This window comes from Pongo abelii, chromosome 7 (genome assembly GCF_028885655.2).
Source record: "Pongo abelii isolate AG06213 chromosome 7, NHGRI_mPonAbe1-v2.0_pri, whole genome shotgun sequence".
In the NCBI taxonomy this organism is placed as follows: domain Eukaryota; kingdom Metazoa; phylum Chordata; class Mammalia; order Primates; family Hominidae; genus Pongo; species Pongo abelii.
Window position 1 is genome coordinate 86,486,384 of NC_071992.2, and position 25,630 is coordinate 86,512,013.

A 25,630-nucleotide genomic window follows, 5' to 3' on the forward strand; every position below is an offset into this window, starting at 1 on the left:
CATCAAGCTCAAGACCACATCCTGGCCCCTTTTCCCCACTCCATGGTCTCAAGCCACAATCACATTGATCAATTCATTAATTTCCTCAGCAAACATTTACTGAGCATCTCCTATATGCTTGATACCATGAAGACCACCAGGACTGTAACTGAATAATACAAACAGAATCTCTGTTCTCATAGGGCTACAGTTTAGCAGGAAGACAGAGACCGAGAATTAATCCCATAAGTAGTGATGAAGGGCGCGGAACTAACTACAGAGGCATGTGGTGAAGGCCTCACTGAGTTTAAGTAAGGAATATCATTTCTGTCTAGAATTTTCATTCCTTTGTTCTCATTTCATGTGTTCTCCAACCTCATCAAGAGATGAAGAACCCCTGACATCCCTATCTTTTCTCACGGTGTTAGCCCCTACCTTCTTCTTTCTACCCGTCTTGAATACATGAAAAATTATTTTAAACCATTCCTTTACCGATACTCTCAATTTTCTTAATTTCATATTCTCTCATGCTCTATCTGGCAAACCCTTGACCCTGGATCAAGCCCAGTGTCTTTTCCCATGGTCTGCTAAGCCCTTGTAGAGAAAAATCACTCTACCATACAGGTCCATGTTTGTTAGCTCCAGCCTTGATCAACCTTCAGCTCTACTGTCCATCCTATTCTCTGTTTCTAGGCAGCCTCAGACTTCCCCAGCATCCACTACATCAACTTCAGTCTTCTCCAACTCTTCAAGCTCACATGCCCATCACTACTCTTATTTTGAGTCACTTCGGAGGAAAAAGTAGAAACCGTCATTCGTTCATTCATGTTTTCTTTAATTCAAATATGTAGCATATATTAGGCAAATATGTGAGTGCCTAATAAGTGGCAGGTACTGTTTTAGGCGTCAGGGATATAGAAGTGAACCAAACAAGACAGAACCCCTGCCAACACAAGCTTATGTTTTGGTGGGGTGAGAGTCCAACACTAAACATAATGCACAAGAAAATGACAGCATTTGCAAAAGGCTCATAATTATTGGCAGGAAAGAGTGGGGAGGAACCTGACCTGGTAGAACAGAAGTAGAACAGGAGAGCTGCGCTGAGTCAAGTGGTCAGGGTGGGCCTTGATGAGGTGAGATTTGAACACAGACGAAGTTAGGGAGAGTAAGGCAGGTATACAGGGAAGGGACTGCCAGCAAAAAACGCACTATGTGGGGAGCATGTCTACCACATGGGAGGAAGAACAGTAAGCAAGGCGGGCAGGCAACAAGGTCAAACAGTCTCTGAGGCAGATGATGATAGGGCTTGTGGGCTTTTTAAGGATTTGGCTTTTACCCATAGAGACGAATGGGAGCCTTTGGAGGGTCTGAACTGAAGAATCGGATAGGAACTCCCTCAACGTACTGCCACCTCGTCCACTTCAAATTCATCTGCACCACTTCGTACTGCACCTTCCCCAATGTTTCAGTGGAAAAGTTATTCCTTTTCTAGCCTGATCCATTTCTGTTTTGGATTTGTGCTATTGCTGTCCCATCAGGAGCTTTCCTCTATCAATTATCCCCCTACTTGCCCGTACCTCTAACCTCTGCCTCTGTTGAGTTTGTGTCAGCAGTATGAAACCACCCTGACCTCCTAAATGCCATCCCTCTCTCTAATGAATTTCCTTTCCTTCCCTTCTTCTTAGCACTATGTACTTGAAAGACATTTTTCTTTTCCTCATCTTCACTCCCCCACATTATTCATGAATCATCCATTCATTCAATAAGCTTTAGGAGCACATACTATCTGCTAAGAGCTATGCTGGAGACACAGAAGTTGGTCACGTGGTCCAGCAGGGACAAGGATAAAGTTCACCCATCTACTGAAACTGCTACAGGCTAACCCATTGATGCTTGTAATTTTTTAATTTAAATTTTGACATAATTTGAAACTTGCAGAAAAGTTGCAAGAACAGCACAAAAACTTCCCAGATATTCTTCATCCAAATTCTCCAACATGTTATTAGCTTTATCCTTGATTTCTTGTGTGTGTGTGTGTGTGTGTGTGTGTGTGTGTGTGTGTGCATGCATATACATATATACCTCGCATTCTGTTGGAGTTTTGTGTATGATGTCTTTTTACTTATAAATATTTCTGGCCGGGTGAGGTGGCTCATACCTGTAATCCCAGCACTTTGCGAGGCCGAGGCGAGTGGATTACGAGGTCAAGAGATTGAGATCATCCTGGCCAACATGGTGAAACCCCATGTCTACTAAAACTTCAAAAATTAGCTGGGCATGGTGGCACATGCCTGTAGTCCCAGCTACTCGGGAGGCTAAAGCAGGAGAATCACTTGAACCCAGGAGGCAGAGGTTGCAGTGAGCCGAGATCACACCACAGCACTCCAGCCTGGGCAACAGAGGGAGACTCTGTCTCTAAATAAATAAATAAATACACACACACACACACACACACATATATATGTGTATATATACATATATATATTTCTATGTGTATTTCTTAAAAACAAAGAATTCTTTTACCACAGTACAGTTATCAAAATCAGGAAAAACAGTGATAGTGATGCAATACTATTTTCCATAGATATTTTCAAAAAGATTATCTCTTTGTAGCACATGATTTTTAACTTAGACTTTAAAAGTATTACTTTTTAAAAGTATAAATGTTTTACATATATATATGTAAAACGTAAAAATTTTGAAAATAAGACAAAAGCAGAAGGAATAATATTCAAATTATATTCCACCACCCAGAGAGAATCACTGTTAATTTTTAGACCCATATACACAGGCCCATATATGTACATACAGACGCCTTTTTAAGAAAGCAAAACTGTGATTATACTGAAAATATGACTTTCATAACTTGCTTTTTCTCTTAATATAGTGAACATTTTCTCAAGACACGTTTTAAAAATAATTCTCAAGAGCTGTGTAGAGATCCACATTGTTGATAGTGCTTCCTTAAAATTCTTCCCTGTGTTTGCTTCCAGTTCAAAACTATTGCTTGCTTTTTGTTTTTGTTTTTGTTTTGAGACAGAGTCTCACTCTGCTGCCCAGGCTGAAGTGCAGTGGTGCAGTCATAGCTCACTGCAACCTTGATCTCCTGGGCTCAAGTGATCTTCCAGTCTCAGCCTCCTTAGTAGCTGGGACCACAGGCGCATGCCACCATACCCCGCTAATTTTTTAAAAATTATTTTTTTGTAGAGACAGGTCTCCCTATGTTGTCCAGGCTGGCCTCCAGCTCCTGGGCTCAAATGATTCTCCTGCCTCTGCATCCCAAAGTGCTAGGATTACACGTGTGAACCACCATGCCTGGCCAAAACTGTTGCTTTATCTCAAATTACCTGTTTTCATTTGATCCTCTGCCCATGTCATATATATTACCTTTCCATGAGTTCTGTTTTCAACCTTGTTTACCCCACTAGCTTTAGCTCCCCGTACACTTTAAATTTCCCATGCCAAATCTCCCCTGAGCTCCAAACCCTAATATACTTGGCATTTGCAGGTAGATGCTGCCTCACAGTCAACATGCCCAAAACTGAGGTTAATGTCTTCCTTTGTCAACCATGCTCCTCTTGCATTTCCTGGTTCTTGACTTCTTTCTCTGCCTCACTTACCCCTATACCCACCTGTCACTGACCACTATAAATTCTACTTCATAAATGAAACGCACCAAATCCATCACCTTCCCATACCCATTGCCGTGCTTTATTTCAGGTCTTCAATATTTCTTGCTCAAATTAATACAAAAAAAAATCTCTCACTGATTTCTCCACTTCAACTCACCTGCCCCTAATTCATCCTGCCATGGTGGCCATAATTCTGTCCTATGAATATGATCATGCGACCCCCTTCCTTTGATGCCTCCCATTGCACACAGGAGAAAACACAAATTCCATGAAGCTCACACAAGTCTGTTTAGACTCCGGCCTCTGCCTCCCTCTGCAACATGCCCTTGCTCTCACACTGTACACACACCAGGAACCCTGAACCATTAACAGTTCCCCAAAGATCCACGCCCTCTGTGCTGCTGTCTCCTTTCATGGAGTGTCCATTTGTCCAGCATCTCTCTCCCAGTGCTTCCTTCCTACTCATTTTTTAAGACTGAGTATCCACTCCAAGACACCTTCCCTGATCACCCCACCCCAACCTGGTCTCCACTAGGTCCCTTCCTGGGTGTTCTTTGGGCTCTCTGGGCTTCCCTCTGCATTATCAAACTGTACTGTGATGGTCTGTTCATTTGTTCATCCCACTAAGCCCTGGATCAGGACCATTTTCATACACCTATGAAGTCAGCATGGCACCAACCACATTGCCAAGCAAAAGTCAAATTCTAATAAATGTTTTAGGAAAGAACAAATGGATATTACACCCTTTGTTAATTTTTATTGCTTTCACCTGATATCATTAGTATCAAAGTTGTGTGTTTGCATTTCATTTTGTATTTACAATTTCTTTTTGTTGTGATATATATTAAATAAATGATCCAGAGAGCTTGAGTAAATCAATCACGACTCTATGGAATTATAGCATTTCCAATAGAGAGGTGCTAAAATTATAGCAGGCAATATTAAAAAAGTCAAAATTCTAAGAATTACCTCTGATATAAATAATTTTTAAATGAAATACTCCAAGCTGGGCTGGGTGACTTGGCAAATATATAATCACTTTCTCACAACCACCTTATGATCACAGTCACTTTCTTGTCAGTAATTTCATTATGACACCTGTGAAACTTGGATATTTTGTTTATTGGAGGCAGGTTTTACTATTGTGAAGGAGATTAAAAACTAACTGAAGAACTTAATGCTGCTTTACAGAGTCTATTTAATTTAGATCTATAGTTGATATGACAGTTACTTAGCAAGATGGCTTGGCGAGTCTGCTTAGAAGTGTAAAACACCAATTTTTGCCTAACCAAATTTGAAGACCTGGAAAAACAATACATCTAAGAGAGAATGGGGGAAGAGTCACCAGCATAGTAAATATAATTAGTAGAAGAAAGGAGAAGAACAAAACCCTTTTTACCCCATTTATTGGATACCAACATTTCAGCAACTACTTCTTCACAATTAATAAAAACAGAATTGGCAATATGTGACTGAGCAAAGCTATTTTATATGTTTATATACATAAGTACATATATACCCACATATGTACACATATATATGCATACATATATACATAGACAGGGACATTACATGAATAAACTAGAAAAAATGCTTGGTGTTGATGTGAAAATCTAATATTTATTCCTTACCTGAACCTGAGAAATTGTCTAAAGACCCGTCTGCTGTCGTTGAAGCTGTTTCACTGCTGCTCATTGGCTCTGTTTTAACTACAAAAATAAACAACATACATCAATATTGAATTAATAGTTATTTGTAAAGACATGGAAGAGAAGATATAACATTCAGAGTAATGACAAGAAAATCATTTCAAAAACCATTTTCCCTAACTGAACATAAATCATAAGCATAAATAGACTCCTTTAAAAAAACATTCACATACTAAGTTCTTTCCCCTTAGGAAACAATCTATTGTCACAAGTTACCCTTTAAAAGCAGCACTTTAAAAGTAATTAAATTCATCATTGCTTTACATATTTACTGAATTACTTATTGATAAATAAATTATCTCTCAAAATCTACATGATGTGATATAAAATCATTTCCTGGGGTTGTGGAAAAATCTGTTATTTGGTCAGAGTTAAAAGGATAGAACAGAAAGATGTGGGGAAGCAGGAAGTAAGTGGGTGTCGACACCAGCAGGTCTTCCTGATGCTCAAGGGCAAGGTACCCCCTACCACACACACACACCTTCTGGGTTCTCCAGCATGGTTAAAAAACCGAGGGCTCAATTTAATGCACCATCATTACCACCCAGCCATATCTGACTGCCAATTCATCAATATTTTATGTATGCTTTGTACCAAAAACATACTGAATCTAAATGAAGCAGAAACAAAGTTTTCTATTTCAAAACAGTATTGATAGCAGACAGTTTGTGAAATACATACATGATCTTTGGTCAAGTCCCTTTGTGCTGTGAGATAACTTTTAGATTTATGCTATAGATTCTCTAAAGCAATCCACTCCCCTGATACGGTGACAGTGTTATTGTTCCCCTACCAAACAGACAAGCCAACAACTTCAGCACATTTGCCTTTGTTCTCTCTAGTTTTACATTTTTTTAAGTGAAGAAGTAGCATCGTTGTTTTCCTTAGAAACTACCGGTGAAGTGCCATCATCAGAATTTGCCTACCCTGCTTTGTGGAAGGTACTCATTTCTTAGTAACAGATTTTCAGAAAGAATGCAGTAATATTTTAAGCGATACCTAAAAATCATTAACATGCTTCCTAAAACAAAGGCTCCCATGAGAGAATATTTGGGGAGGCCTCTCTTATAAAGCAAATACATTTTGAAGCAGGAAAAGATGATGGAGAAAATGCAGCTTTTCCTTCTCTTAACATCACCAATCTGTTATAAACACCAGGGAAAAGGCAAATTCACATAACTCCTGGATCTTCAAATATTCTCCTAATGCATAATGAGCAGTTTAAAAATAAGCATTATAAATAGATGCATCAGATAGCCACTTTTTTAAAAAATAATTATTCAGATGGCTTCTAAACAAGCTTCGGAAAACAACAACAACAGTGAGACTAATGGAAATCACTCTGCTGGATTGTTTTAATGTAGACCAAATAATGGCGTAACTGAAGTTGTAACTGAAGTTTTCACTTTTCTGCCAGTTGTTTTGGGTTTAGAAGTCTTTGTTGATGCTAAAAATTCTGACATAAGCCTGTATTTCCCTTCTCTCTCCATGACACCAGACAACCTAATGATTTTGCTTTTCATCACCATTACACTGCCATCGTTTCAGGAAAGGCAGTATTCCATTGCTAGCACACAGTTTCTAAGTTTCTTACTTAGCTGTCCACATCATAACTTAACTCCTTAAAAAAAAAACACAAAAAAACCTAATATAATGCCCCATACACATAAAGCAATCGTTCTATTTCATTCTCTGCCAGACAGATCACCACTAAAATTCTGAACTCAGAATCAAATACAACATACTAAGCAAAAGATTAGAATTAGGTGCCATGGAAACAGGTCCTGTAAAGTGCCTACTATGTGTCAGTTATTTATAGACATTATAATTCATCCTTTTAAACAACTCTACTAATAGTTCTCAGAATAGACAAACTCCCTAGTCAGTATTGTCTTCTTGTTTCCCATGCACACATTAAAACCAAAGGGGTTAGGAAGTCACCCAAAGACCCACAGTAAGGGGCAGAAGTAAGATTTAATTTGGGATGTTTTTGACTCCAAGGCCCATGACTAAAGCTTGAAGAAATAGTAATAAGTGGGACTTTCCAATAGTACAAGCTACTCCACAACAAGGCTGCTGGGGCACAGTGCCACACACTGGGGATAGAGTGGAAAGCGAAGTCCCTGCTCTCCTACGGTCTTAGGGCTCCTAGCCTAGTGAACTTGCTAGAAATTCTCACATAGAAGTTTCATGCCCAACTGTCAGGAAAAGATGTGAAGAAAAAATTGTTCCACTGTGTGAGATGTCAATCAAGATTACTTCCAAGTCTTTGTCAAATCTAAGGGCTATGATTCAACAGATTCTGTAGATGCAACTACTTTGTGAAAGCTTGACTACACCAAAACCACTCCTATTTCTGTACCCCTAAAATCGACACCAGCTATTCTCCATATGATTAGCTTAATCAAATGTAGTCTTCACTCCCAAGAGGCACATTCAATTATACTTGAAATCCATTAAAACTAGGCAAAAAGATTAGAAAGGAAAGGAAGAGGATACTTTTCTTTTAGGCACCAATGACACTGCTTTTCACCATTGTTCAAACATACCCATCTATACACTAAGGAATAAAGACTCCCTTTTCCCAATGAACCCAGTTTTTTAAAAGGCTCACTGTTGAAGAGAAGAGGATGTACATAAAATAACCACCAGGATATTCATGATTTTATCAGGTACTGTAATTGAATACTTTGATCACCAGGGACCTGATGCTAAAGACTGGTGATTTATTGTAATGTAAAATAGTTTCTGAATGAAAGCCAAAGAAACAGAGATTACTTCTGGCTTTATTGTAGCCAAACATACATCCACCGGAGAGTTAAAAAGATGAGAATGATCTCTGGCCACCAAAATTTTATCCATCCCATTCCCACTAGCACCACCACATTTATAAATATACTGTAGATGATGTAATACAGCATCTCTCCAATGCTTTGAATTTAAAAACATACACTGAGTTTTCTGGGTCTTAGAGGTTTAAGGTACTGTAACATCTGAGAACAACTATCCCATCTAAGCCACCCATTTAAAAAGGAAAAACTATGAATGATCTATTCACCTCTAAATAACTAGGATTAGTTTATCTCCACCATACTATTCATTACATGACTCCAGTCTATTAGAAAATAGCAACTTTTGTTCTCTTTTGCCCCCACACGAGTCTCTTTTTCTACCATTCTAAGTTTCCAATCTTCCTTCTGATCCTTAAAAATCTATTCATCCTTTAAAAATATTCAAAAATTCCCTTTTATCCCTTAAATCTCTCTGTTCCTCCAACTCCTTCACTTGGCCATGCACTCCAGGCCTGAGCAATGCTGGGCAACTTGCTACTCTCTAGATATGAAATGATCTTCCCTCCACCAATGCCTTTGAGTTTTGGTCTTGAAGACAGAGAATCCAGTTACCTGCTATAAGACTTTCTAAAAGTGATTTAATCTCCTTGATCTTAATTATCTCCATATATAAATGTTTTAAAATTATATCTATATTACAGGAATAAGAATTCATAAAAATGTACATAAAGTACCTGATATAAAGTAGGAGCTAAAACTATATTGATCATCATCATTAAAAGTAGCAGTAGCAATATTCTCTGTTGGACTGAATGCCTTCCTCCTTTCTCTTAGGGGGTAATAGCAGGAACAATATATAACAGTTAAAAGCACCAGCTTTGGAACTATCAATTGAATTTCTAGCTTTGCATCTAACAGCAAGAATCTGGAAGTTAGTCAACTTCTGTATGCCTCGGCTTCCTCATCTGTAAGTGTGGGTGAATACTCAGGTGAGAATGAAAAAAGATAAATGCTTCTAAATCATTCCACACTGTGCTAGGTCCAGGGCCCATGCTTTTATAGTCACTCTATCACTACAGTGTCTCTTTATGACAAATCAAAGTCTTTCTTAAGATACAGATAACTGGGTCCAAGCGTATCATGAACTTCACATTAAAGTTAAGCTTCCCCTTTAAAAGAAAGTTAGAAGAATCCGAAGTGAAGGGAGGTGTCCAAGATCAGCCATGAGGCCACACTTCAAGAGAGCCAAAATTAAACCAAGGTAACTTGGAAATAACTCAAGAAGGCAGGACCAAATTGTGATTATATGAAGAAAACTTATGTTTTGGTCATTAAAAGGCAGCGTATACTTTCTGAAGAAACAGGCTAATAGAAGGAGAATGGTTTACATGGCAATTGTGATCAATAATTCCAGGAGAAAATGTGGCCATCTTTCTCTAGCATTTTTTAGGGGAGGCTGGCCCATAAAAATGAGAAAACCATCTTCCTTCATCATAAATTTCAGTGTGGATCTATCTATCAGACCACTGGAGCTCGGTGACATTAGCTATCAAGATCATGCCACTAACCCATCATACCATGATTCCCTGCTTATCAAGCAACTTCTGGTTATACCTTGAAGGTTCCAGTCATACAGAAGACTTCCATCTGCAGAAGATGACAGACCATTCAGAAGAAACAAATATTTCGTCCATTCGATTAGTTACATTTTTCACCATAAATTAAGTGGGCTGTTTTAATAAAGCAAGTTCACCCACAAAGGACAGTACTGCCTGCTGGACTAGGAGCCAGCCTGTGTGTTACAAATAATTCACGCCGCAATGCGCAGGGAAGGCAGCAGCCTTGGTGAGCTGCAGGCCCTCCCCAGCAGCACCTAAGCTCATCTCACAACTTTTCTCAAACTGTTACAGTAAGCACAGCTTGTCTTTGCTTGGCACAAACTCAATCTTCCTTTTAGTTTTGTTTCCTACTATATTATGCAGGGACTTCAAAAACTCAGTTTACCATCCCTCTCCCACTCTTTACGATTCCTTCGTCCCTTCTACTTCAACAAGACTTACCTTCATTCCATATTGGTTATTAAAATGTTCAGCTGCACCCATGCCTGGAATTGCATTACCTCCTTGAAATGTCACCTTTCACCTCATTCATTCACTTAGTTGCTATTACTCCTCATCAGAATAAGCCATCTTTCCAAATCCCTATCTATTCTCCCACTCCTGCTTCACAGCCTCCCTTGCCTAGCCCGAAACCCAGAGCCAGTCACGTCTAGCTCCCATCCTAGGATGCTGTGTGGTCTCATTTCTCCTAGCATCTTTTTTTGCCAAATTTTAATCTCAGGATGGGCAATCTCTCATTGTTCACTGTTCTGCTGCTGTTCCAGATGGATGATTATAGCAGAACAGGTGCCATACATGCTGGCCAAGTCCACTTAATTGTATTCTGTCTTTATTCTTTTGAGTCACCCTATTGCTTGCCAGACCCCGTTTTCCATCTCTTGACAACTGTCTGAAATAGTTTCCACTGAGTTTTTTCCACTTTCCTTAAGCTTCCGAGACATACCTCATCCCTCACCGTCTTTGGCCCTTTCACACCAACTATTTCCCTTCCACACCAACTATTTTCTAAAGAATGTTGATGCTGCATTAAATCCTTTGTCTTCCTGCAACATTTCCCAGTTTTCCATGGATTAATTTCAATGAAAGTTTCCTTGAGCAGGGTTTAACCTATTTTACCAAGAAGACTTTCCCAATTGCCCAGTTCAAACTCTTCTTAATCCTAACTTTCCTCAATTGTATAGAATGAGCCTTAGTCCTTGACACTTTTTTTTTTATCATTGTTCAATATAACATAGCAATAGTTCTCTTCTCCCCCATGTATTTCTTTTTCTCCAGGTTTTCTTCCTTTGACTACTCTGTGGTTCTAAAATTTCACCTCCTTCTTGTCTGCATCTTCTCTCACAATCATTTCTGTCCTGCCACACTCTATAATTTCCACCACTCTAGTATTTTACAAGTGTCTTCTTTCTAATTTCACAGCCACTATCCTAATTACCTTCTGCCTCTTCTCTTATGAAATTTAGCAAATTGGACTTTCAGCCTCTACTCTCCCTGCTTTGGAAACAAATATTTGTCTTTTCATAATTTAGATGTGCATGAGTCACTCCTGGCTCTGGGGTCTTCAGCAGGTTCTCCACTTTCTTCTGAATTAAGTTCCCAATCTCTAATCATGTATTTAAGGCCCCCCTATACTCTGACACAGAACTTTTCTTATTTTCTTTGCTTTACTTTTCATTTCATTTCTTTCATACACTTTTTTATTTGCAAAACAGATAGTAATTTGCAAGAATATAAGAGTACTGAAAAAACACACAATCTCATCTAATTGTCCCAACTTTCCTGTGTGGCACTATTATCCCCATTTATAGATAAAGAACCATATATCCATACATTGGACGTCGTTTAAACCAGCTGGCCTCCTAAGATGTTTAATGCTTCCTCAAATCTACAGCTTTGTAGTACCCTTCCCTCTGAGATTGAATATTCTACAAATTTTACACATGACTAAATCCCACAGTTTATTCAAGGTTCAACTAAAATCCCACCTGTTTCCTTAAGTCTTCTCTGATCTAGTACTCAGGGATGGCTTCTTAGTCCTTGAACTATGTCTGTGTTTGTGACTCCTTTAGAATATATGTCCTCTTCTACCTCATTTTATATTGGAAAGTCTTATGCATTTCAACATATAATAAACTGCTTCATGACCTAAAAAGATCCTCTAAGACCAAAAAAACTCAGCTACATTTTTTTTTTTAATTTACATGATTGTATCTCTACAGGACTTAGCCCAATGTTTAGCTTGCAGTTGGAACTCAATATTTATTGAGGGAATGGATAGATAGACTGACTTAAAAAACAGGTTACAACTAACTTCATACTACTAGGCACATTGCACAGGACAATTCAAAACACTGTTTATGCTAAAAACAAGATGACAGTTTATTCCCTCCAAATCATCACTCATTCTACTGATATGCAGGCTTTGCAAACTGTCTCATTTATAAGACATGCGTCAGTTATGTTATTTTGAAAAGTGTACTATTTGGAGAAGACACATTAGCATAAACTATCAATTACTGAAATTTTTGTATGTTTAGAAAGGATCCCGCCTCAATCAGTAAAAAGAAAGGTAAATAAATTACCATGAATTTGTAATAATTCATGGGAGATGATCCACAAAAGCAAATGTTGGGTATTGCTGCAAATAAGCCTTGAAAGCACCCTTTATAAAGCAACAAAATTATGCTGTAGAGGATCGCAAAAGCAAAACTATGTAACGTTATGTTACAGGTTGGATTCAATGACAGTAACACTCACAGATTTAATGAGTCTCTTTCTCAAACCGTGAGGCAGAAATAGAAATGTGTTTTCAGAAACTGTGACAAATGATTTAAAAAGGGGCAGCGAGGGAGATGTGAGGAGAATAAAATTGTTGCATAAAATATGAAAGTGCAAAAAAGCAACATTGCTAAATTTATATATTTGACATCTCACTCTAAATGCATGATTGATTCAATATTACAAGTACCTATTTGATTATTTCTGCTTCACCTAAAAGTACATATATCCATGAACTAAATGTGTTTTCTTTAGTTAATTCCCATTTAGGAAATAAGACATTCCTTTATGTTTGGATTGGCTATATAGCATATGATCATTATCTCTCCAAAAAGTAAAGGTCATCTTCTTTATCTTAAACGAGGGCAGGAAAAAACATTAGCTCTTCAATGGTACACCTGGTACAATCTTATGAAAACCAAATAAACACATTCAGACTAAACTTGAATTTAAGAGTATACATGGCCAAAAAGAAACATTAGTCTATTTCAAAACCTGCTATTCATGGAAAGTACAGCATATATCAATAGCAGCATGTGCAATTACTTATGGGGTGGTCTAGACTAATTTAAATTTTTTGTAAAATAAATAATATATGGTAAATCACAACTGCTCCTTTGTAATGTCTTTTACAACTTCATGTTCCTTTTTGTTTTGCAACTCATTCTTCCACACTAGCTCAGTTTCCTAACACATGCAATCTGAGATTACATGAGCCTCCATACTAATGCTCATCTCTCCCCCAACCCAATCTGTCCTTGCAACTGCTGCCAGATTAACACCTAAAACACTTCCACCATATCAGCCCCTTGCTCAAAATATTCAGTGGCTTCTCTACCGACTCCAGGATGAAGTCCAAATTCCTTAGCTTACTATTCAGGGTCCTCCACAGTTTGGCTCCAACTGATCCTTCCAACCTTATCTACTATCAATTCCTTCTTCAGCTAAACTGGTCTCCTCACAGTCTCCCAAACTATCCTACCTTTGTTTGTATTGTTTCTTCATTTAGAATGCATTCCATCTGTTCTCCACCTATTCAAATTCTACCCATTTCCCAATACTCAGCTCAGATTCCATCTCCTCCTTGAAGCTGGGCCAGACCTTAGCAAGCTGAAGAGCTCTTTCTTCTGTACTCTGAGAGCACTTTTGTTCAGATCCATGGCTTCTAACCTTCTTGAGAATGAAGCCCTCTAACACCATAACATTTCAGAACCCAAAGTGTATGACAAAAACCTACTGTGAATTTGTAGATCAAAAATGCGTATTTTAATAAACATAACAGAATGTCCATATGTGAAAGAGTTAAATATATATGTGGCCTGTTAATTTCCTAACCCTACAGACAAACCTTTTGAATTTGCGGACCTTTGGTACTTGCTCTCCAAGTACCTACTGAGGAAGGGTAAGCCACAGACTGAAAATCCTAGTCTCCATAATTTATTTGGTATATTACCTTTTAGTTTTTGCTAAATGTTTAAGAAGTCTTATCTGCCTTAACCAGCCTGTGAGCTCCTTAAGACAGGCATCATAGTCATCATAAAAGAGAGAGATAAATATCTAAATTAAATATTTTGTTTGAAAATCACAGAATTGCAATTCAGAACATATACACAGAGCAGGATGGTCTTCAGTATGTCCTAAGAACAAAGAGAAGGAGGTTTTATTAGAAAGAGAAAGTTACATTTTGTTTTGAAAAGCTCATTGGCACGAGAGAAGCTTTGGGAGGCTGCCAACCTCTGACTGGTGACTGGTGGCAGTAGGTAAAATTAGTCATGGAGTCATGGCAGGTTGTCTCACTAGTTACTAGGTAAACTGGTTTGAAGGTTACAGCAGCTGGGCTTGAAGAAAATTCAGTTCTTGGAGCTGGTGCTATATTCCCCAAGTGCTTTCTCCTCCTACTCCTTCAACTGATTTAGTTGGTGCTATGGTTTGAGTATTTATTCCCTCCAAAACAAATTTTGAAACTTAATCCCCAACGTGTCAGTATTGAAAGGTGGGAACTTTAAAAGGTAATTGGATCACAAGCGTTCCACCCTCATGAATGTATTAATCCATTCATGGACTAATGGGTTCATGGATTAATGGTTTATCAGGAGAGGGAAACCGATGGCTTTATGAGAAGAGGAAGAGGAACCTGAACTAGCATGTTAGCATGCTCCATGGCCTCCCCATGTGACACTCTGTGCCACCTTGGAACTCTATAGAGAGTCCCCACTAGCAAAAGAAGGCCCTCACCAGATGCAGGCCCTTGATCTTGGACTTAGCCTTCATAACTGTAAGAAACAAATTCCTTTTCTTTATAAATTATCTTGTTTCAAGTATTCTGTTATAAGCAACAGAAAATAAACTAGTACAGTTGGATATAACTAAAATGACCCAACTGGCATAAATCAAGTTTCACACAAGGGCAGTACCATATACCTCTTCATATTTCTTCTAGAATCTGGCAGAGTTAATTTGTATACAGTAAAAACTAAATAAATATTAGATTCCTTTTTTCTCCAATATTATGCTATAAAATTTATCATACAGACAGGAAAGGTGGAAGAATTACACAGTAAACACCTATAAACCTATCACCTGGACTCTACAATGAGCATGTTACTATATTTACTTTTCTGTGTCTATCCTTCAAAAAACTATCTTATTTTTAATATATTTTAAAGTAAGTTGCAGATATAATAAACTTCCCCTAAACACTTCAGCATTCATATCATTAACTAGAGTTCATATTTATTTTTGACTCTTTTTAAAGTAAAATTTTTATATAATCAAATGTACAAATCTTAAATGTGCCATTCGATGACTTTCAACAGATACATATTATATTCAGAAAGCAAACTGAGATTGAAATATTTTTAGCTTATTATAATGATGGAAGCATGGCACAACAGTATGAAAAGATTGTACCAATAAGAAAAATGCAGACAGCAATACAACGTTCTCAATTTATGACACAGGCAATATTAAAGTAGACTTTTAGAATGGAGGAGTAATAATTTTAAATGTAGTTTATAATTATTGAGCACCTACTGTATGCCATCTATTTTGCTAAGCACTTCACAAGCAATAGGTTGTTTGCTCCTCATGGCAACTTTATGAGATATTTATTATTATTGTGTAATTTCATAGATGAGGAAACTGCAGCTTCAAATGTTAAATAAATAGTCTATGATCACACAGTTTCACGTTTCTTTAATTGCCATATCTTTTGTAAATCAGCCAAAAAGCCCAGTGTTTTCTGAATACAGTTTTATCATCCTTAATCATTCCTTTGGTATAGATCTGGACAATCAGCGAATGGCACAGCAATAAGAAGGTCTAAGAATATCAGGGCACTGAATAAAAGTATATCAGTGTATGTTGCAAATTAGCGGGTGGTAAAATAAACTAGTGCATGAAGATTGGAAGCAGATGAGCTGGCTCAGACTCACAACCTCAATCATATCAATGTGGGAAAATGGCTTACTTGCCTAAAAGGCAATCAATCTACTAAATGTACATCTCAGATCATATGTTTTTCCCACCCTTCACCAACTCACAGGAGCACCCAGACATAAACCCTACCCACATTGAGTATTAATGGAACAAGTAATTACTAAGTACCTCAAGTACTCCAAATACCTGCAAAGGCCGTGCTTGATATGCAGGATCCCAAAGGAGGAGAATATATCCTTTCCTCACCTGGAGATATTACAGTAGCCAGTCCCAGAAGATAGTTTCTTTTTAAAAATATAACATTATTTAATAATAGCTGCTATGTTTTGAGCATGTAGTAGATACCAGTAACTGCACTTAATATTTTGGATAGACTAACTGTCACAGCACCTGTGATGAAGGGGCAATGCCATTCTACAGCAAAGAAGGCAGAGGCTCGGAAGTAACAGATAATAATAGCCAGGGGACATTGAGCATTTTCTAGGAGTCAGAGTCTGTTCTAAGCACTTTACCAACTCATCTAACATTTGTAGCGACACTACAGGCATGTAGTATTATCACCTTCATTTTACAGACCAGGAAGCAGAGGCATAGAGCAGTTAAGTAAGTATTCATCATCACACTTGGTAACTAGTAAGTGGCAGAGCTTCAAACAGAGGCAGGCAGGCTTCAGGACTCTTTCTTGGCTCCCTGCTCTGTTCTCAAAATGCATATGTTAGTTGCCGTGAATAAACAGCAGAACTGTGATTGTGTTTTTTTAGTTCAGGTAAGTCTGACTACACAACTGCTCTCACAAGCATGCAATTCTTCCTATATTTCTAATATTACTCATTTTCCACATTACTGTCTTTAAGGCAAGTATCAGATTTGTTCAGAAAAAGATAATAATATGTAAATAAGTGCATGATTTCAGATAAAATGCCTTCATTTCTTCTCACCTGGGGTCCCTTCTTAGTGCCCACTACCCCTTGAATACAGTTTCAAAATACTCCCTAAGTGCATTTCTAAAACACAAACCCAATCATATCACTTTCCAACTTACAAGCCTTCAGTTCCCACAGCTCCTGTACAGTTGAATCTAAATTCTTGAACTTTATATCTGGAGCCCTTCATCATCATCTTTGGTGTCTAAACTCCATCTCTGTGCATGCTCCTTATCTTACACACACACACACACACATGTGCACACGTGCACACACAAACACACACTCACTCTTCTGCCATTTGGAATGTCTTCGTCACAGCTATAAAGCTCAAGCTCTCTCTTTCTTCCTGGCATGGCACTCAATATTCTCCTACCTCTTCTTCAGGACTCAGGCTAAGCATCACCAGCGTGCGTCCCCACAATCCACAATCACTTCAGTGATGATTAGATGTCCTCCTCCTCTGCAGAATATAGTCCTTATCTTAAAGTATGGTGGTAAATCACATTGAATACTGAACTTCTCTTTCGCCAGAATGGAGTTTGGTATATTTCTAGATAGAATCACTCAATAAATAGTTCTCAAATTAACAATGTAATTGTGGATATACAGTACAGATATACTACATACGTACACACATACACACACACACACACATACACTTTTATTTTTTTACTGCAGTGAATATATATACATATATCTTTCTCCCTGCAATTTTCCCCACCTTCAAAATGTTTACTTCCGATTATTCCTTTACCATCTTACCATCTACACACTAACCCTAAGTGTACTAACTTCCTTATCCTTATATCATTCAGTTGTTTCTTGGACTATGCGGAAGTTGCTTCATCACTATTAATATACTAACAGTTGAAGTTTCTATTTATGAAGCAGTTATTTACTATGGGTCAAAAGCAAGTCAGTCACTATAGATCAAATTCAAAACCGGCAACAATGTTGACTATGGATGTTCTGTGGATGGACAGCCCATAGCAACTATATGAACTGTCTGTGAAATGATCGATTTCAAAAATTTGAAAAACAGGCTCTAGATACTTATTGAATCTGTTAATGCATTGTAAACTTAATGAATGCTCTTATAATCATTCATGTATATTATATACTTAGTAATATGAGGCACTTATTTCACAATTTTTTTTATTTGGCTTTATTGCCAATCCTCCCATTAGATGCTAAGGACACTAGAGTGAACACTTGTGTCCCCCGCTTCGGGAAACTTAGAAACTCTTCTAGGTGAAACACACGTATAAATGAATGTTGTATATCTTTCATCTTGGCCACAATCTTAGATAAGGTAACATAAACACTTCTTAGGGAAGATAAACTATTTCAGCAAGAACTCGGCTTTTTGGCTAGTGACCTAAGCACTGCTATTGGGGAGCCCATGTTTTAAAGTGTAAAGAATGTGGCTTTGAAATCAGCCTGATAGGCCTTTGTATCTCTTCTGCAACACACTAACACGTTGTATACACAGACTAGTCACTTAAACCCTCTAAAATGAGATGCCTAAAAGTTACCCTAAAGATTGTTTTGTTTGTTTATTTATTTTGAGATAGAGTCTCACTCTGTTTATTTATTTATTTATTTTGAGATAGAGTCTCACTCTGTTGCCCAGGCTGGAGTGCAGTGGCACAATCTGGCTCACTGCTAGCTCTGCCTCCCGGGTTCACACCATTCTCCTGCCTCAGCCTCCTGAGTAGCTGGGACTACAGGCGCCCACGACCTCACCTGGCTAATTTTTTGTATTTTTAGTAGAGACGGGGTTTCACTGTGTTAGCCAAGATGGTCTCGATCTCCTACCTCGTGATCTGCCCACCTCAGCCTCCCAAAGTGCCTAAAGATTGTTTTGAGGATAAATGTATGTAGAGGATATATGATGTACTCAAAAACTTAGTAAATGCAGTTCATATTCTTTATTTTGACAAAAAGTATTCTTTCCACTTAAAATCCCCTTATTAGTAATAAATACAATGATAAAATGGGTAAGCATCATAGATTTTGATTCATGTTACAATGTTAAGAAAAAAGTTCCCAATTTGTATTATGAGGAGTACATAAACATACCTCTTTGGAATGTGTTTGGTAGAGTCTGTCTACCATTTTTTGGTGTAATGGGATACTGGAGGCATGCAAAAAAAAAAAAAAAAAACCCAAAATCTGTAAAACTAGCAAATTACCATGAACATAATCATAATAAGCTCTCACTTATAAATTGTGGGTCCTAAACATTACCATAAACCCTTGATAAGCTTATGAAGACTTGCTTTCTCTCTACTATAGTATAGGCAATATTTGACAGTCACTGACATATGACAGATAATTTTTTCCTACCCAAAGCAAAAATGGAAAATTTGTAATACGTATGTATTTTTTTCTATCATATTGTATGCTTAGAGTGAAAGAGAGGAGAATGAATTACTCTTGACCCTTATTCCAAGTTAGTAAGGTGAGAAGAAATGTAACAGACCCCACTTTATTTATATACTGCTCACACCAAGGCATCCTTGGATATCATAAGAAATCAGGAATTACTTAAAAGCAGGGAATCTATGACCAAAGGCGTATGAATTTGCCTAAATACTACCATTCACTAAGGTTCACATATCTCCCAGGAGGGAACCAGAGGTTTCTCTCAGAAAATTGGATGTTCTCAGGGAAATATATTTCTGCTCATACCAAAGTTCTGGCCCAACCAGTGGAGAGATGCCACAGAACTGTGATTCTCTGTACTATTAGCAATTGGAAGTACGGAAAAGCTGTCTACATCTAGACCTTAGTTATCAGGAAGCCTAGCTCTGGAAACCCCGAGCCTAGTTGCAGGCAATCAGCACTGGAGTTCCTATTCTTATTATGAAAGATACAGTTAGCTGCAGGTGAGAGGCTAGAGCCTATCTGCCACCCTACGAGGCTCACACGTGCCACCCCTCTATTCCTCTGACTCTACCTCTTTTATTCCCAGCCATTCTTTCTCCTCCAGCCACACTGGGCTCCTTGCTGATCCTAGAATATCCCAGCCATGTTCTCAACTCTCAGATTTGGTCATTACTATTCCAATGGAGCCCCCAACAAACACCAACAGTGTTGCTTGGCTGGTATAATTTGGTTCTCAAAGTCAAGAAAAGTGTGACCAAATTTATCACCTACTTAGAAATATTTTCTGAGGTAGAAAACATTTACTCTGAGCAGGAGCAAAACTGCAACCAGTTTTTAAATTTCACAGTAACACTGCCCCAATCCAAATGTGCATATAATGACCATTATAATGAAAAGCAGAGATGATTTCCCAACTCCATTTGATCTCAGAGAGGCTTAACAATCAGACAGCTGATGAAATTATAATTAAGTCTAAGGCTTTGAAAACAATCCCCTAAAGTTAACCTAATGATGCAATACAATATGCATGTGGACCACAGGAAGAAATCTCACACACTCACTCACACCAGAACTTCAAGACCGGACTATAACCACTCTGAGAAGTCATCCTTATAACGAAGTCCTTGTCATCAAAGCGTCTGCCACTGGTTCTTGCACAGCGCTACTTTTTGCTAGGGAATGGCATCATTCAGCCATGAAAGCACCAATGTGGCAATGAAAGCACCAATGTTTAGTAAAAGGTATTAGAAAAGGCATCTGCAGATGATGCAAATCACATATTCTCTCCAGAGAATAATATAGTGATTTAAAAACCCAGGCTCTGGACTCAGAACTTAATTCAAGTACCCACTCAGATGCCACTGGTACTAATTACAAGCTGTGTGCCTTTAAACTTCATGTTTAACTAAGTCTTGGATTTTTTTTGTGCATAAAATGGGAATCACACTGTAGAAGTGACTTATTTACGTACGGTATAGCAGTTAATAGTGAGCACTTATAAGTTCCAATTACGCTGCAAATTTTATGTTACATCCTCACAGAAAGCCTGATGTAAGTTCTGTTATTATCCCCATTTTACAGATGAGAAAACAGCCACCCAGAAGCTGACTTGTCTGAGTTCACACAGCCAGCAAATAGTGAAGCTGGAATTTAAGCCCAGACTCTTAGCTATTTTGTTGACAATGTTTTAAAATTTTTTTTCTAAAGATTAATAAAGCAAAACATAGAGAATGGTCATCATAGTGACTAATAATAGGTTATTCATAAATATTAGCCAGCATTATAATTAATTAGCAACAGACATGTGAAAATTATTCCTACATATACAACATAGGAAAATATTAAATCCTAACAAATTATTTGTTCATTTTTTATGGCTTTTAAGAACAATTTATAAGAGGCCAATTCTGTGGTTACAGACAAACTAAAAACGTCATTTAGAAACTCCTTTATTCACAATGTCCCTGAATCTTCCAGAAACTAAATCCTGTGCAGAATGTAAACAATAATAAAGTTATATTACCACGCTTCTATTGACAACAGAATATTTAACCACAACTATATAAACATAGCCTATAAAATACAGCCTCAAACCATAATTTTATACACATTTGCCCCAGTTTAGATATTTCTTGTAAATCAGATTTCTTAAAAATAATCTAGTTGGATAGCACTATATTTTACAAAATTAAAATTACACCGAGAAAAACAAATCCAGATAATTTACTAGTGTTCTAAGCTTTGTAAAAATGATAAAAACAGCTTAAGATAGATTCTGATAATTTATAAAACTGAACCTATCATCCTAAAATATGTAATACACAGTAAATTTTAAATGCAGAAAATTCACGTGCCTAATTCAAGACTGTATCTGTTCCCACCTTGGAAATCTGATATACCAACTCAAAATTACTATTTGAATTACCATCAGAATTCCTGAAACCCTATGTGCAGTGAAGATTCCAATTGCATCTGGTTTTACGTGACCTAAAGACAAATCTATCAGTGTCAAGATAAGTTTAAGCTTCTTCTTGAGTTTGAGTCTAAGTTTACAATATAGAAAACTCAAAATTAGAGCTCTGATTTTTGCTTGCTCACACTTTTTTGGCCTTCCTCACTCCTTACTCCAAGACAACCAAAAATAAACACTCAAACCAGCAATGTATGAACTGACCAATCTTAAGCTCCCATGGACTTAAGACAACCAGCGAAAACAAAGATGGAAAGAATCACTGCTTTGCAAACAAGGCCTTAATTACGTACGTAAATAAAAATCCTTTTAGGGCTACAGCCCTGAGTCCTTCGAAAGAACCTTTCCCAACTACTTCTCATGCTTAACACAAATATCAACACAAAGCCTTTACCACGCAGAGGCTTGCACAGATTCCCAAACATTACAAATCCTCTCAGATTTGATGATCATCTAATAGAAGTATCACCAAGAAGCCTATTTCTTAAAAGCTGTGCTTTAACAATAAAATACATGGAATAGAATTTCTATTCCATCTTGGCCTCCAATTGCATCTGGTTTTACGTCAGCTAAAGACACATCTATGTGTTTCAAGACAAGTTTTTCAGACTAACTGTCCAAAGGAAGAGGGAAAACAGTTGAAAGACGGGCCATGATTGGTGTTTTCATAAGCATCCATTAGTGTCTTCTAGGTCAAGCTTGAGTTGTTTAATAGTAACAAAAATATGCATTAATTCATTTGAAAATATATCACTTCTTACAGTGCTTTCCTCATTGCAAGTCAAGCGTTCATCTATGCTACTATTTTCTATTTTTACCTGTTTATATTTTTATATTGCAAAGATGTATAAACTGGGTGAAACCAATCAACGGTTAACTTCAATAGTAACAATTCACAGAGGGGTTGGAAGGATGTATAAGAATGTGAATAGTTGAAAGTTTTGAATTATGAAACATTCAAACAATTATTATAACTGAAGAACATTTCACGTAGGAAATAAAAAAGCACAGTACTTGAGGCTGTAGCTCAGTGTCTTTCTGTCTTTATCCCTTAGATGAACCATGAAAATAGGCACTAGCCTGTGAGTACAGAACCTACAAACATTGAGTCTTAGGATAATTTGGCAGCAGACTTAAGAAGAAACTTAATATTCTCTGCCTCTCCATTCCATTCCCTTCTTGTTTGTTCTTCAGATGAAGTTATGGTTTTTGATACAGGAGATTTTCTTGTTTTCTTAGCCTCATTATAGGAACAAGTGGTGGCAGGAAATAAAAAATATCTCTGAGTGAAAAAAGACAACCTATATAAATGCAGGCAAAGCCAACAACTGTGTAAACTAAATGGAAGTTCTGTCGACCTAATTCATTTCGATTGGGCTGAGATGATTTTCAATTGGGCTGCGGAGAAGTCACTTAAATATAAATCATGGCATATGTAGCTGAAAATGTTCATTGTAGAGTTAGGGGAGGTGATTGACATTTTAAAGACTCTTAAATTGTAATGAGTTTCTTGATTTCATTCCTTTAATTCATCAGTGAACACTGCTGTTTTCAAACTAAATAAGATTTCAAAAAAGAAATAGGAAAATCTATAATGACTACAAGCCAGAGAAGTTTGTCAGACATTAATGAATTCACTAATTTTAAGCTTAACTCCTCTAGTGGTGACAGAGAGGAATGAAATAGATATATTATGAGACATATAAGTAGCAAGATAAACTGATTCACACACTTAATAAAAACCTAGAACTTTCCAATATTGTTTGTATCTGAACGGACATGTAACATCGATCATGAGGGAAGTTTGGGTCCATATTTTCAAACTGAGTACTAAAATAAAACAATATCTCAGGAGATTGAGAAACTTCATTTATTCTCATTTATATCGATACCTTCTAACTTCACTTTCTAACCACCACAACGCTTGTAAAATACATTAATGAAGATTTCCTAAAACAGGGTGAGATGAGTAATTGTGTATTTGTCTGAAATCAAATCTAAAAAAATTCATTTCCAAGACATAAAACAATTAAGTTTAAGATAAAGAACAAATTCTATGTATTTTCCAGTTCGGTTGAGGAGATCACATAATTACCTAAAATGTTTTAATAGTTTGAATTTATTTTAGGTATGCAAAAATCTAACAAAATGCAGTATTCCTAAATATGAATGTGATATCAAGCTATAAAAAGTAAATATTCAGAAATATATTATTACTCCACATGTGCTTAGAAAACAAACCACACATTACTCACACAAAGCCATCTAAGGGGGAACCCTAAACACACACTCTGTTTCAGTACTGCATGATTCTTATTTTGTAGGAGACAACTTGCCAAAAAAATGTTGAGAAAATGAAAACTCCTTAGTCCTATTCATTTCTTCATATACAAAAAAAAATAACTACCAGTATTTCATAATTGCTCTTCCATATATGTACTGGTATATTCTATTGAGCAAAATATTTTAACATACTTAGTCTTCCTTATTTTTAAGTTAATTTGAATGATTGTCTTATCTGGACTTCACAATGATGGAAATGCCTGTTAAAGGTCACCTACGGGCCTTCTGCAGCTCCTGTCAGTGGCTGCCCTCACGCTGACTCTTGCATGAGGCCTGCCGGTGCAGGGACCTGCAGCGGTCTGGGTGACTATATCCACACCCAGTCTGTACTCTGCAGTAGGCATGCTTTACCTGAAGTCAAAGCCCAAAAGGAGAGGAAATAGGACTGCTTGCTTTAATTTTATTTGCTCTATAAAATCCACTTACACACTAGAACTACTTTCCTACAAATAATTTAAGTTTCTCTCTGATTGCCTATCAAAATGGGAAGAAAAAAGTTTCAGATGAAAAGACACCTCATTCAGAGATTAATTTTCTGCTACATCAGCAAAGCTTCAATTTTTGATAGTACCCATTTTTCATAAACACTTGAAATGAATGTATTTACGCTAAAAGAAAAATGCAGAATATTTACACATTGAAAGAATCACTGTTAGAATAAAAATCAAAGCATCTCATATCAGAAACAACTGATTTTATATTTTTCCTATTATTAAAACTTACATAACATTGTAAGTTTCAAAAGCCTTCACTAATACATATTGGAATATCACACCAAAAAACACAATAATTTTACAGCATTTAGCTTTGTTTATTTTTTTAAAAATTTGTAATGAAAGATCACCATGGTGACTGGGAAATGATGGTTAAGAGTTTTGTATGTGGATGGAATTCTAACATGGATAATTTATTGAACTTCTAGTGAAAGGTATGCTCTGAGTCATCAAGGTCCTAAGGCTTAGTAATGAATAAATAGGCAAAATATTATCTATGAAGAAATAATTTTTCAATAGACTAGAGTAGAAATAAATATAATGCAATATGTAACGTATCTTCCCATATGTTGAAGTTCTAAAAATATGTATAGTACCTAAATGACTGTATAACAGGTAGCAACAATACATATAACCTTATATGTTTAATCTTAAGTATACATGGATCAAAGTAGGTATTTCTACCTATATAAAATTTATATAAATATTCATATGTATTAATTACACAGAAATAATTGTAATTGTTCTACATTTAAAGTATACTAATCTTTAAGTAAATAAATTGTGTGTATATCACCTAAATGCTGTGTATATTTCATAAACAATACTTTTTTTAATTATTTATATTTTCATAGCCAAAGCCTTAAGAACACTAGGCACACGAATTATTTCATTGACATTTAGAAACAATCCAGTCCAACATCTACATTTAAACAAATTCGGCTATATTTAACAACAAAAGGGAAAATAAAGGAAATAATTCCAAGTTTTCACTGGTCACACAACAAAACAACACAAATTGATACTGCAGTGTGTACATGATCAATAAGAAGATAAAAC

At 36.9% G+C, this 25,630-nt stretch overlaps 1 protein-coding gene across 10 annotated transcripts in view; it reads right to left on the reverse strand.

The window, feature by feature from the left end:
• The window catches only part of EYA1 (EYA transcriptional coactivator and phosphatase 1), a 357,313-nt gene that overhangs the window by 131,342 nt on the left and 200,341 nt on the right, over window positions 1–25,630 (reverse strand). For all 10 annotated transcript variants that reach the window (XM_054561759.2, XM_063726690.1, XM_063726689.1 and 7 more), the window contains one exon: window positions 5,243–5,320. In XM_054561759.2, the coding sequence (XP_054417734.1) occupies window positions 5,243–5,320 (78 nt within the window). The remainder of the gene's footprint in view (window positions 1–5,242; window positions 5,321–25,630) is intronic.